At 36.5% G+C, this 14835-nt stretch overlaps 1 protein-coding gene across 1 annotated transcript; it reads right to left on the bottom strand.

Moving 5' to 3' along the window:
- Positions 1–1705: 1705 nt before the first annotated feature.
- On the bottom strand, positions 1706–11990 carry LOC113095967 (short transient receptor potential channel 2-like). Its single transcript, XM_026261336.1, has 13 exons — positions 11961–11990; positions 8022–8714; positions 7065–7268; positions 6649–6813; positions 6332–6506; positions 5977–6177; positions 4904–5066; positions 4708–4800; positions 4422–4614; positions 3801–3928; positions 3596–3665; positions 3378–3510; positions 1706–2162 (listed from the first exon to the last, which is right to left on the bottom strand). The coding sequence occupies exons 1-13, from the start codon at positions 11973–11975 to the stop codon at positions 1792–1794; spliced, it is 2604 nt and encodes an 867-aa protein (XP_026117121.1). The 5' UTR covers positions 11976–11990; the 3' UTR covers positions 1706–1791.
- Between the last annotated feature and the right edge of the window lie 2845 nt (positions 11991–14835).

Genomic DNA, 14835 nt, shown 5'->3' with positions numbered 1-14835 from the left:
TATACCTTTTTAAAAAAAAAAAAAAGTTACTTTTAAAGATTTTTCTTCCTCGTGTTTGTCACTTCTAAAGAATAATAATAATAAAGACATATTTTAAAATGTAATTCCTGTTGAACTCTTTGGCTTCTTGTTTCTGACGCGTCATTTCTTCAGAGAGTTCTGGCTGTCTCAAGGCAAACTCACTTTTCCCCCTCTTGGAGGTACAGTGTCCCAGCGGGGGCCACTCTGCCTGTGTCTAATGAAAGAGTGTGAGGACTCGCGAGGCTTCTGCGCAGACTGATGCAAACAGCAGGTGTGCAGCAAGCTGTGATGTGCCCACGGCCACACCAGGGCCCCGGAAACACACACCGCAACTCATGCTTAATTAAAACAACACGAAAAACTGACTAACCCTCGGAGAGAGGGAGTTCACCACACTGTGTCAAGAGTCCAATCATCAGGGGATGGTAATCTTACTGCGTTTGCATTCAAATAATGTGATGCTTTCTGTGAGACCCCCATTCTGGTGCCTCGTCATGATTTATGCATTTCACTTGGGCAGACTTACAATATACCTAATGCAAAGATCTTTTATTAAATAGTTGCTCTAAATTGTTCAGGGAATATGTTGGACTCGGCACACCGTTCAATCAATGTAATAGCTAAAGAAACAAGTTTTAAAGTCCTCAATCATCCTGAGAAATTGCCTCTGAGCTCTTTCTCCCCGGCCTGCTTTTATGTGTAATTGCTAAACTTTAGATGATGTTTGTGACTTTGAAAAGGCTCCAGAGGAGTGTGAGGTATTTGGCACATTCTAGAAATAGGGTACAAAATAGGAGTTGCAAGTCTTAAATGTAAGTGAAAGGAGATGCTTAGGCTTTCAAAAATGATTTCCATCCATCCCAGGAATTTAAACTAAACGTTAGTGTTATTATTATTTTGCATTACCGAATGTTGCTTTGCACAGTAGTTATGATGAACTGATCACTTTTTTTTATAAATATTAACACTGGATTTAAATTTGGCAGAGGGGGGTATATGTTTAATTTGTTTAAATGTTAATGAGTAACTATAATAGTATTTTGTTTTGTTAGCAAGGATACATTACAATATTAAAATGTAAAAATTGACAGTAGATATCAAAAAAGAAAATAAAGACCTTTGCAAAAAAAATATATTTAATATTATATTATTTTCTGTTCTGTTCTATTCTTCAAAGAATTTAAAAAAATGCATGGTTTGCTCAAAAATATTAAACTGTTATGTTTCCTGAGCACTATTCTAAATTGAAGTAATGTTTCACAATATTAGTGTTTTTACTGCGTTTATTTGATCAAAAATAGTGAAACAATTTTCCAAAACATAAAATAATATTTATTATTATTATTATTATAAATTGTTACATTAATGGAAAGTGCCTTTTTGTCATTAATAATAATAATAATATAACACATTTGTTAACATAAAATGTTCTTTTTTTTGTTTTGATGTTTTATTTTGGGAAAATAAGTTATGAATTATTTTTGTACTGTTGTAATTTTTATTTAAGGTTATTATGTTTATGATCTTTCACGTACATGTGAAAATATCCATAACCAAACAGATTACTCAGTAAATATATGAGTGTGTATATTTATTTAGAATAAAAACATCTAAACCTCATTAAATGGATTTATCTGTCTTATGATGCATGGGAATGTAGATATAAAAAAAATTAATTCTTAGTAATTCAGAGTGCTATGAATATATCTAGAAACTTGTGACTAGGTATTTTTCAGGGAATGTGCGCTGCGACACTGCAGTGTTTGTTTCTCACACATCAGGAGTGCTGGCAGTCTCAAAAGTAGTCTCTTCTCCTGGGACGGGCTCCACAGGGCCCTCGGACTCAGGCTCCTCCCCCTCCTCTGAGACCATCCCTCCTGCTTGGATCTCTCCTTCCTTCTCGTCCTCCTCCTCCCCTGCGGGATGAGTACTGATGTGCAGATCTGTGTTTTCGCATCCCATGGCCTCGTTCTTATCAAAGTGACGGAAATTGTTCTTTGCACCCAAGATGTATTTGCCCAGGATGTTGGCCTGGTCCGGCTCGGTCTTGTGCCGCCACTGCAGCTTCTGGTGGAACTCCTGCATCTCAGTGTGCAGTCGGCCGACAACTTTATTCAGCTCGGTGATTCTGTTCCCAACATCTGAGCATCGCAACAACAGCAGTTAGTAACAAAAAGGTTCAGAACAGCGTACTATCATACTACTCATAGTATTTATGCAGTGTGGATCGATTGTATATATTTTTTTTCTTTATAGATGAAATTCCTGGATAACAATATTTCCTGGATAACCATATTTCAAGAAAAACAAGTTTTCTCACTTAACACTTTCTTCACTCATTATTTTGTTTAGACTGGATGTTTGTGGCATTTTATTTTAATTTTTACATGAAATTGGATATAAAAATGCAAATTCTAAGATAAACTGGCATTCAAAAGTTTGGGGTTGGTAGCTCTTGTATTGTATTGTAAGAAGTCTCGTATGCTCCCCAAAGCTGCATTTATTTGAAAAAAATACAGTAAAATCTGTAAAACTGTGCATTTATTAAATGTAGTTAATGGTAAGTTTAACATTTTCTAATGCGTTATTAAAATGATTAATAAAGACTAAAAACAATGTAAAAAATATATTGTTCATTTACTGTTATTTTTAATTTATTACTGCACTTTATAATGCAGTTTTAACACACCAATAAATTAGCAGCAACAAACTAGCAGTGTTTATTTGAAATCATAGACATTTATAATCTTTAAAAAAAAAAAGATTTCTGTAGCTTTAATCAATTTATTCTGTCATTGCTGAATAAGAGTTAATCTCTTAAAAAAAAAAATCATACTAAACTTCTTGTCACTTACTGAGCAGCATATATTGAAATCATGTGACAATGTAGTATAGTGCTGTTTGAAGTGTTAACTTTTACAACATCCTTACTGTTTCACATTTAACTTAAACAACTGAAGATGAAGTATGATAGTGTGCCATTCCGAGCATTGATGCTGATCCCAAAATGGTTATAAGTAACTGTCTTAAAACAAGTAAGTATTAATTTATCAGACACTTTTATCCATTTTAATTTGCAGTACACTTATTATGTTCTTTAATTACAGGGACAGTCCCTTTGGATAAACAGTCTTGCTAAAAGATCACCTTTTCTGGGGTTTGAACCTACAACCTTGTGGTTACCCGCACAGATCTTTGACCTCAAGGTCACAGCTCATTAGGTATATTGTTTGACATAATTAATGTTTAATGCAAAATGTCTCACTATTATGTGTTTTTTTTTTCTTTTCTTTCTTTAATAACTGAAATACTGCAAGCTTTTTGCATCATTACCTGATGCCAGAAATATGACTTACCTTTACGCTTGCTCTCTTCGAACTCTCTGCGTGCGGCTTCGATGTAGCGGTGCACTAGAGCCTTGGTCACCTGCAGGCGGTATGGCACTCTGCCCTCACCTTGACCTCCGCTGCTATTCAGGGTATTGCTAGACTAAAAAAAAAAATAAAATATGAAAAACACCTCAACAGCCAAGAATTATGGCGGTTGTAGAGCCAGAATCCCCTCAGATGCTCACCAAAGATGCAATGGGAGGATATTCTGGGGCTTTCTTGTTACTGCAACAGCAAATCTTCCGGCAGATGCTTCTACACAAGACCAGGAGGAACAGAAAGGTTGCATCTGGTTCTAAATGATCTAAAGTCTTTGGTAAAAAAGTGTGAGTTCACATTATGGAGATTATGGAGGTTTGATAGTACTTCGCATCTAGCAGGTCTTCTTACCTCAAGATATAGAAGAGAGCCTTTGGAGATGGGATGATATTAAAGGGAGCTGGCATAGTGAGACCCTCCCTGAAGTAAGTGAGGTAGAGTTTAGAGCGAGCAAACTTCCACTCGACGTCTGCGTCATCCTGAGAGGAACATACAGAAACATTGTCGGTCAAAAGTTTGGGGTTGGTAAAGTTTTGGTAAGGTAAGATATTGTTTTTAAATGAAATCTCTTCTGCTCACCAAGGCTGAATTGATTTGATCATAAATACAGTAAAAACATTTCAAATTAAAATAAAAAAATTCTGTTTTCTATTTGAATATATTTAAAACTGTGGCATCATTACTCCAGTCTTCAGTGTCACGTGATCCTTCAGAAATCATTCTAATATGCTGATCTGCTGCACAAAAACATTTCTTATTATCAAAGTTGAAAACAGCTGTGCTACTTCAAAACTGCTGAAAGTTTGATGAATAGTAAGTTCAAAAGAATAGCATTTATGTGAAATATTGTTCATGAGGGAGAGTAAATAAAAACCACTTACATTTTTGGGAAGGTTTCTGCAATCGAACCGGTCTACAAATGCTCTCTAATATAATCTTATCTCGTTTATAATGATCTTTTAAGCTTCACACCTCAATCCTCTGGAATGAATTGGAGATCATGGCAATAAGCATGTTGAGTAGCACTATGACGATGAGCAGTGTGAATATCCCGTAGAAAATCCTTCCCACAAACTCAGCCAGAGCGTAATCAGGCATGTCTACGTATTCCTGGTTTGCCATTCCAAACATGGTCCAGAAGAGGAAGTTAAATGTTTCATTAAATCTAAATGGAATACACCAGACAAACAGATTCATGTCCGGGTGATTTCAAACCAAACAAACACATGTAATGACATGTAAACAAACTATTAATCACCTGCCAAGATGTGGAGAAACAACATATGGGACATATATGTTGTTTATTCCGCACAAAAATGCGGTTCCGATGATCATGAGGATGAACATGAACCTGTAGAGCAAGAAAAACATGTGATGAAAGTGATTTTAATGGTGTACTCTTCTCATAGCTATACTGGACGTCCAATCGCAGAGATCAAACGGCAAGATCTGACCTCATCATGTCATCGATCATTCTTCCCATGGATATCTGCAGGGTTCCCAGGGATTCATGGGCCGGCAGAATGTAGGCGAGACGTGTGAAACTCAGCATGCTGGTCACGGCGAACAGAGTCTCTGCAATCAGCTGAGGATCCTCCTGTTTCCAGTCCTCTCGTACTATTAAAAAAAAATAAATAAATAATAATAATATTAATTTGAGATGTAATTTTTTTTAATGTATTGGTAGAATCAGTAAAAATTATATATATAAAAAATAACAATTACTATTACTACTGCTGCTACACGTGGAAAATAAATTAAATGTCAAGTAATTATCATATCATATTTAATTGCATTTTTAAATGTATTGTAAGTTAAATATTAATATAACAATTGATATAAAAATATTATTATTAATTATTTTAACTGTATTTGTAATTATTAATAAAAAAATAAAGAATTATCACAGTTGTTATTTAATTTATAACAATAATATTTAATGGTATTTTTCATCAATAACACAAAAAATATTATTACGTTAATATGTAAATGTTATTATTATTATTACTACTATTATAAATAGTGTTATTATATGACTTTATTATTAAAATATGTATTATTATTATTATTATATTATTATTATTATTACTATTATTGTTGTTGTTTTTATTTTTATCCCAACTGTATTTGTTAATGATATTAATAATAATTATTATTATTATTATTTAATTTATATTACAACAAATATAATAATAATAATAATAATAATAATAATTATTATTATTATTATTATTATTATTATATAATTACAATTGTATCATAATAAATCTATTATTATTATTATTATTATTATTATTATTATTATTATTATTATTATTAACTGTATTTGTTGATAACAGTACTTCTATTGTTGATGTTTCAACTATTTGTTAATAACAATGTTTAACTAAAAATACAGATAATTTTGATTATTGTATTATGTTGTATCTATCTATATTACTTTAAGTAAGTGTGATCTATGGATGGCTTGTTAGAAGAATGAAAAAAAAAAAGGCTAGTTAAATATATCCTAAATGTGAGATGTCACCTGTGTTTGTGAAATAGTCACACAGTTCTTGAGTGCTGGAGTCCTGACAGAGGAAATAGCCCCTTAGCATGATGAGGATGCGCAGTGTGAAGGATGCCAGATACATGCTCAGAACCATCATATCCACAATGTTCCATAAATCCAGGAAGTAACTCTTCAAACCCTCAATCCAAACTTCCTTGCACTCAAACCAGAAGAAACCTACCAATGCAGAAAGATAAACACTCTATTTTAGACAACAATCATAACATTTACTCTCTCTAAATAAATCAAAGACAATTATTGTCTAGACTCAGATATTTTAATGCCTATTAAGTGGTTTTCCAGTGTTTTTTTATTTGGCAGCGTGACCCACCAGCAACCCATATCATATGGAGAGAGTTATGGAGAATGTTCTGCTTTCGGGAGGCAAAATCACTGCGGTAGATCTCCATGAAAATCGACTCCGTCAAGAGAGTGATGAGGAACCACATGTATGACGCTGAGTGTAACAGGAACTTAATCACAGGAACCTTCAGCAGTTTACCCAGCTGGCAGAACAAAGTAGGTTTTGTCCATATAAATGAATAAATATTTGAAATGCTCTCCAGCTGTATTAAATAAGGTCATTTGCATGGGCCCATGGGCCATTATGGTGTTATTTAATTGTTATCACCACTGGCTCAAATTTACCTTGGACTTAGGGGCGATCCAGTAAACGAGGCAGAGAAACGGCATGGCAATGAATATCCCCAAAGACACCAGGAGTTTCCAAGCAGTTCGACTTCCCCTCCAACCAGACAGGCTACCGCACCAAATGGAGGAGAGCACTTGCTGGCAGATGGGATGAGTCACAAACTAGACGAGGAAAACAAACAGTCAGGCCTCCGAGCCAACTGTCAGTCAATCAGACATCCCATACGGCATGAACACAGGGGTCGAACAACTGACAGATGATGTTCACATGCCCTGTGTTTCTCCTCGATCAAAATTAAATAAATAATTCAATAAAAAAATCAGTCAAATTAAACTAAATTAAAAATAGTTAGTGGATAGTAACATTTGATCACATTTATAAGTTGCTGCAATAAAAAACCAAACTGAAGTACCTGTTTTTGATTGTAGTTGACCGCCAGTCGAAGACGCGCGAGGTTGGGGATGCCTTCCTCAAACGTCTGTTCATCCAGTTCTTCATCCTCGCTGTCATCCTCAGCGCTGTTGAGGATGGTGGAGACCTCGCTCTGGTTCCGGCACATTCCCAGAAGCTCCACTGCAAACTCTTGACACAGCTGTTCCAACGCCAGGTACTGCGGCTAAACAGCGGTAAAGAGTTTTGAGAAAGAAATGTTAAAAGTGTGTTTACCAAATGCTTGTAACTATTAAAACAGCTTATTATATATATTCTGACAATTCAATGCAATAATATTGGAAAAACTTGGCAATTATGGGAAAAACCTGATTGTCAAATTATGAAGCATAATCAGTGCAAGGACATGCATAAAAAAATTCAATGAGTCAGTTATTAGTATACTAATAGCATATTGTCAGTGCTGGGTAGATTACTTACAAATTGTAATGATTGTTAATGATTACAAATTACATGACTAAGATATTTAGTAACATAATCTGGATTGCATATTAAGTTTGACTAATATTTGATTACTTTTAGATTACTTTTTTTTTTACCCAATTTATCACATAGACTTGAATGGGAATATTGTGTACCATTTTGATTTTTAAACGACAACAAAAATAACAAAAATAAAGAAAATGTAATCCATTCTTTGTTATCAAAACCATAAAATCCTTTAAACATTACATTACAGCAGGGTTTCCCAAACTGTAGATAAGTGGTAAATTCATTTAGGAAGGAAAAAAAACTTTACTTTAATACTTACTTTAAGTAAGTAATTTATTTTTTTTGGAATCGGATTATGCAATCCAGATTATATGTTATCAATTACAATCTAACACTGACAGTTCTTAGTAGCTCTTGAAAAAGAGACAATTGACTATATATATATTTACGATGTTTTCTATAAATTAATGAATTTTTCTTTGCTCACCTTAAACTCTGGTTCTTTCTTAGAGAGTTTGCGCAGTTCTCGGCTGAGGTGGAAAGCGCTGAGCATGGCGTCTTCTGAGGTGATTGACAGATATGCACGGCTGGCGATGCCTCTGTATGTATTTATACGGGACAGCGAGAACTTAAGCAAGTCATATTGCCGGCCGTTACGGCACTCTAGGCATGTGCACGAGATGGAGTGAGGCAGAGGAATGTCATGACCTCTCTGGGTCAGCATAGTTACTATCTCATACAGGTCCTTCTGGCAGGCCAGCGTTAGTGGTGTCACTCCTGGTGCGAACTGAGAATCATCAATGGAGTGGTCGAAGATGGCCATGCTGAAAGAACGAACATCCATCTTGTTGCCTTTCTCTTGATCCAGGCGGTCCAGGAGGTGTTTGACGAATCTGGGCTGGTTAGTGTCGACGGCCACCAGCAGAGCCTCGTGAATCTGACGGAAGTCAAACTTGACGCCTAGCAGAAGGGAGGTCATGATGTCTTCGCTGCCCAGTCGGATGGAAAGGTTTAACGCTTCCCTCCATAACCGATCCTCAGATTCGTCCAGCTGGCGGATGATCCCGTCTCCAAGGGAGAGGAGACTGTCCACCCAGGCCATGTTGCCCTCTTGGATGGCGGGGATCAGCTCTGGTGGAAAGTGAAGCTTCTTGTTCACAATCTCCCGCCAGTTGTCTGGCTGCTCAGAGAGACGGGACAGAAGATATTTAAAAATCCTTACCAAACCATCATTAATAAAAGCAAATTCTAAAAAGCAAAACCAGGGAAAAAAATTCTGGTCCAATACTGTATAATACAATAATAATACATAATAAGCAGTACAATATTATTGACACTGTACACTTTTTTTCAACTGCTCTGCTGTTCTTTTGGGGTCAGATTTTATTTCTTTTATTTAATTTTTTTAAAAGAAACTAACACTTTTATTCAGCAAGAATGAAACGATCAAAAGGGGCAGTAAATATATGTATAATGTTTATATAAAACAAAAATTGCATAAATAAACAGTTTAAAAAAAACCCTGTTTACACATATATTGTCACCGTCATGATCCGGTCAATGAACTTCCGTTAATTCATCACCAGAGGACATCATCCACAACACAGACTCTCTCACAACACAGTACACTCTGGACCAGTGTTAATTTTGACATGAAATTTTAATTTAGTTTTAGTCTTAGTCTTTTGACTATAATTCTTTTTAGTTTTAGTCAAGTTTTAGTCATCTGATTTGTTTTAATTTTAGTCTTATTTTAGTCGACTAAAATTGCTTGGTATTTTAGTCGACTAAAATTGCTTGGTATTTTAGTCGACTAAAATCAATAACAGATTTACTAGACATTTTTTTTACAGCTGGTATAGGAAACAAACTTAACCAAAATATATAAAACACAAATTCAACTTTATTTCAACACAACTGTGTCTTTATTTCGATTCAAAAGCTTTTATGCTGCAACAAACACTGTCATGATAATGTAAACAATAACTAGCTGCCAATTGACCATCAATAAAAGAAAAATAAAGTTAGGTCCAGGACCTTAAAGCTTACAGCTGAGCTGAACAATAAGTGCATACATTTAAAGTAAATATTTAGTAAGTTGGGTGGATAAAAAAAGTTACAAGATTTTATAAGGTATTCATTTGTCTAGCAATATTGTATGTTTTAAATACTACAATATTGCAATGAAAGGATGTGAACATTCACGTTTCACATGACTAATATAGAAATATTTGTGATATTGTCAACAAGTAGAACATTATAAAATATACTAAACATTAGTATTAATCAAATGTATTATTCATAATATTACGTATTAGTATTGTGCTCTCATCTAACTTGAAGAAGGGGCTATTTTACAGTACTTTTCAGTTCGTAATATTTAATGCTAAAACATCTACGCACTGCAGTCTTCCAATTTTGCTTAGCTCAATAAACAAAAGAACATCGTTGTGAAATTACATTTGAGAAAATGTCCAGGTGGCTCGTCTGTAAATGTCTTTTCAAATTGGTTGTGTTCTTGCCACGAATGAGCGTTCCGCGTGCTTTACAGTTTGTTTTGTTTTGTTCGTCGTCAAACGTGAAGTGAGCTGTGAACATTTTGGCGCTCTTTTAGACATCACCTCTTCGAATGCCGACTTCCCGGGAGCTCATTTAAAAACCTTCGCTTCAGGTCTCAATAAGTCAGGCTCGGATTGATTCTCTTCTCTCATGCAGTCTCGCCTGTTCCGTTTTGCTGGTTCTTTTGTTGATTCCTCACATCTCTCCCGTCTGCTGATTTGATTTTCGTCACAGTCTATTTTCGTCTCGTCCTTTATTCGTTGACAATAATGTCAATCAATTTAGTCATAGTTTTAGTCTCCATCAGTGCCTTCTTTTTTAGTTTTCGTTTCGTTTTCGTCCGCAAAAATATATTCGTGACGAAAATAATGACGAAAATATTCAACGAAATTAACACTGCTCTGGACTACATTTCCCAAGCTCCATTGCAACAATCACAGTCACCTGATAACAATCACACATGAACCTGAGACCAATTACACACACACACACAGCACAATCAATCAGACACGCTTTATAAGCATTGGACTTCCTTTCACCCACTGGCGAGTATTGTTCTGCAAATATCCCTCCTTTAGCGATAGCTGTGGATACTTAATGCCTATCTGTGTTAGTTTCTAGTTTTCATAGTCTTGTTTCAGTTCCTTGTTTTCATAGTCTTGTCTCGGTTTCTAGTTTTCATAGTTAATCTTTTTCTTTCCTTGCTGTGTTTTGACCCTTTTGCTCTGGATACTGGATTACCCCTCTTGCTTAGCCCTCTGGATATTGTTCACTCATCGAAGACCCACGCTTGCCCTAGGGATATTCTTTGGCTTGCCCTCTTTAAACCTGTTTGCCAGTGTTTGACCCATGTCTGCTATGACCACGTCTCTGTGTAATAAAAGCTTGCACATGGATCCACACATCCCGCGACTCGTCAGCCAAGTTACAATAGCACAACTATTTTCAACATCGATATTAGCCTAATAAATGCTTATTGAACACCAGATCAGCATGTGAGAATAATTTCTGAAGAACAACAATACATTTAAATTCTAATAACATTTTACAACATTACTGTGTATAAATTCTATTTTTGGCCAAATAAATGCAACCTTAGTGAACATAAGATAATTTGTGCAAAAACATAAAATCTTACCGACCTCACATTTTTGAACAGTAGTGTATATACTAGTGCTGTCAGATGATAAATTGCATCCAAAATAAAAGTTTTTTATTTACATAATATATGTGTGTGTGTATATCTATATGTATAGATAAATACACACATGTATTTATATATTTAAGAAAATGTTACGTTTATATATGAAATATATTTATATGAATATAAATATATACTGTACAATATTTTCTAAACATGCTGTAAGTGTGTGTCTATATATACATAATAAATATACACAATACATAAACATATGAGAACAAAATTATTATTTTTTTTTGGATGTGATAAATCGCAATTGATCATTTGAAAGCACTATATACTGTATACTTAAATTATGTAAATTATGTACTAAATTCACTGGTTGGATAATAAAATTTCTAAAATGGACAGTTCGAAATAGATTGGCTGAGTTGTTTTCAAAGTCTCATTCTACATTATATTAATGTGTCAAGCTGCTATGTTGGCTGGCAACCATAAACTATTTAAACATTGTAAACTATGTAAACTATTTAAACATCTTTTACCATATTGCTGTGGTTTTATAATGACAATAATCCATTAAATTTCATCAGTTGCCATGTTTTTTTACCACAGATAGTGGCCTTTTAGACCCTCTGCTTTGCATTGTGCCTAAAACCACCCATTACTTTTGGCACTTATATCATTTAATGCCTTGCAATCAAGACCTTTAAATCTGAAACTCACCGTAAGGTTTTCCATGTTCTTAGTGGAGCACCCCAAATCAGTAAACTTCTTTTGAGAAATACGTCAGATCAAAATAGTGAGCAGCTGTCTCATGTCAGCTTGAGATATGAATCCAGAAAGGAACAATATGCTTGTCACCTTTAAGACCTGTTTAGTGATTTTGTCCTTCTGTTCAAGCCTTGTTTTTGTCTACTGATGTATCATCTTGTTCTGGGAATTAGCTTGTACCACCCACTCAGCACCAATAACAGAGATACTCCCTGAGGATAACACATAAACATGTTATTACCACACAGTACTGTTGCATTTCATTTGGATAATTACAGTTTAAATTCTGCTTTTACCAATGCTTTTAATGCCAATGAGATTTTGTTCGGGACTTCAGAGCGGGTTTGCAAAGCATTTGAGTCAGATCACGACTTCAGAGCGGGTTCGCGAATCATTTGAGTCAGATCGCGACCTCAAGTGCGGGTCCGCGAATCATTTGAGTCATATCGGGACTTTAGAGCGGGCCGCGAATCATTTGAGTCATTTGAGTCAGATCGCGACTTCAGAGCGGGTCCGCGAATCATTTGAGTCATTTGAGTCAGATCGCGACTTCAGAGCGGGCCCGCGAATCATTTGAGTCGCGTCAGATCGGTACTTCAGAGAGGGCCCGCGAATCATTTGAGTCAGATCGGGACTTCAGAGCGGGTCCGCGAATCATTGAGTCATTTGAGTCAGATTGCGACTTCAGAGCGGGTTCACGAATCATTTGAGTCATCAGATCGGGACTTCAGAGCGGGTACGCGAAGCATTTGAGTCAAATAGCGACTTCAGAGCGGGTCCGCGATTCATTTAAATCGCGACTTCAGAGCGGGTCCGCGAATCATTTGAGTCGAGTCAGATCGGGACTTCAGAGCGGGTACGCGAATCATGAGTCAGATAGCGACTTCAGAGCGGGTCCGCGAATCATTTAGATAGCGACTTTAGAGCGGTTCCGCGAATCATTTGAGTCGAGTCAGATCGGAACTTCGGAGCGGGTTCGCGAATCATTGAGTCAGATAGCGACTTCAGAGCGGTTCCGCGAATCATTTGAGTCGAGTCAGATCGGGACTTCAGAGCGGGTTCGCGAATCATTTGAGTCAGATCGGGACTTCATAGCGGGCCCGCGAATCATTTGAGTCATTTGAGTCAGATCGGGACTTCTGTGCGGGTTCGCGAATCATTTGAGTCGAGTCAGATCGCGACTTCAAAGCGGGTCCGAGAATCATTTGAGTCGAGTCAGATCTCGACTTCAGAGCGGGTCCGCGAATCATTTGAGTCGAGTCAGATCGGGACTTCAGAGCGGGTACGCGAATCATGAGTCAGATAGCGACTTCAGAGCGGGTCCGCGAATCATTTAGATAGCGACTTTAGAGCGGTTCCGCGAATCATTTGAGTCGAGTCAGATCGGGACTTCGGAGCGGGTTCGCGAATCATTGAGTCAGATAGCGACTTCAGAGCGGTTCCGCGAATCATTTGAGTCGAGTCAGATCGGGACTTCAGAGCGGGTTCGAGAATCATTTGAGCCATTTGAGTCAGATCGCGACTTCAGAGCGGATCCGCGAATCATTTGAGTCGAGTCAGATCGCGGGTTCGCGAATCATTTTATCGTTTTATTATTTGCATCCTTTTAATTTAATTTAATTGTATTTCCTGCTTTGTACTTCAGTCTTTCTGTCAATGCTTCATACACATCATGATAATGACAGTCTGAATATTATGCATTAAATTTAATTCACCATCATTTATTTATTTATTTATTTTTACTTGTATTTTGCCAGGACCAAATGGAAAAAAAAAAAAAAAAATCAGAGGGAGGTATCAAGGCCTCACACCGACCGTCCTTAATCAGGGATCCAATCAGGCGATCCGGTTCTTCATCATGACCTCTCTGAGGAACTGGTACAAGGGTGAGAGTCTGCAGCATCACACTGAATATAAAACACTCAGGAAGAGTCTCATCTGATCATATTGGGTGTTTTCTAGACGTGTTTTAGGTGACAATCCCAACAAATCCATCAACCCTGTCATCACCGGAGCGTTCGGTGCGATCGCAGGAGCTGCTTTGACTGCTGGAAAGCTTGCACCCCCAGTTAAAAAATCCCATCTGCGCCTCTGATGTTCTCCCAAAAATGAAAATGTGCTGAATGCTTACTCACCCTCAGGTCACCCAATTTGTAGATGAGTTTGTTTGCTCACTGGATCAGATGTGGAGAAATCTATTATTACATAAAAATGGAACTTCTGCAGTGAACGGGTGCCATCAGAATGAGTGTCAAAACAGCTGATACAGACTTCACAATAATCCATAATCCACACAAATCAGTTAATGCCATGTGAAGTGAAAATATACATGTTTGTAAGAAACAAACACAACATTAAGATGTTTTATACCATTGCTTCCCACAAAAATATGAGTCCTCTATTCATAATATTGCTTTCTCTGATTATGGACTGGTATTTTGGCCAGAAGCAATGGTTTAAAATTAAAATGCCTTGATGGATTCATTTAACACAAACACACAGCTTTTCGCTTCACAGTAAGTTAACTGACTGGATTCATATGAATTATTGTGACATTTTTTATCAGCTGTTTGGTGTCTCATTCTGATGGCACCCATTAACTGCAGAGCATCCATCGAGCCAGAGAAGTGCTCTTTTGAAGAAACATCATTGAAGGCCTGAGGGTGAGTAGATATTCAGCAAATGTTCATTTTTGAGTAAAGTATTCCTATAAAAAAGTGATATGTACCATGAAATATTCCATTCACTGTAGTGCAAGCTAGCCAGATATTAGGTTCTCTGCTTCCACAGTACATGCCAACAGCATTGCTTGTAGCTTGTCAAACTC

Source organism: Carassius auratus, unplaced genomic scaffold (assembly GCF_003368295.1).
Source record: "Carassius auratus strain Wakin unplaced genomic scaffold, ASM336829v1 scaf_tig00215814, whole genome shotgun sequence".
In the NCBI taxonomy this organism is placed as follows: Eukaryota; Metazoa; Chordata; class Actinopteri; order Cypriniformes; family Cyprinidae; genus Carassius; species Carassius auratus.
The sequence above is the reverse complement of the archived record's forward strand: the minus strand, read 5'-3'. Positions and strand labels throughout refer to the sequence as shown.

Excerpts from the sequence above, each read along its gene's own strand:
- LOC113095967 (XM_026261336.1), bottom strand. Across the intron at positions 3,666-3,800 it reads GCTCTCTTCTATATCTTGAG|AAGCATCTGCCGGAAGATTT; the intron begins GTAAGAAGACCT and ends GGTCTTGTGTAG. Across the intron at positions 2,163-3,377 it reads CGAAGAGAGCAAGCGTAAAG|ATGTTGGGAACAGAATCACC; the intron begins GTAAGTCATATT and ends TGCGATGCTCAG.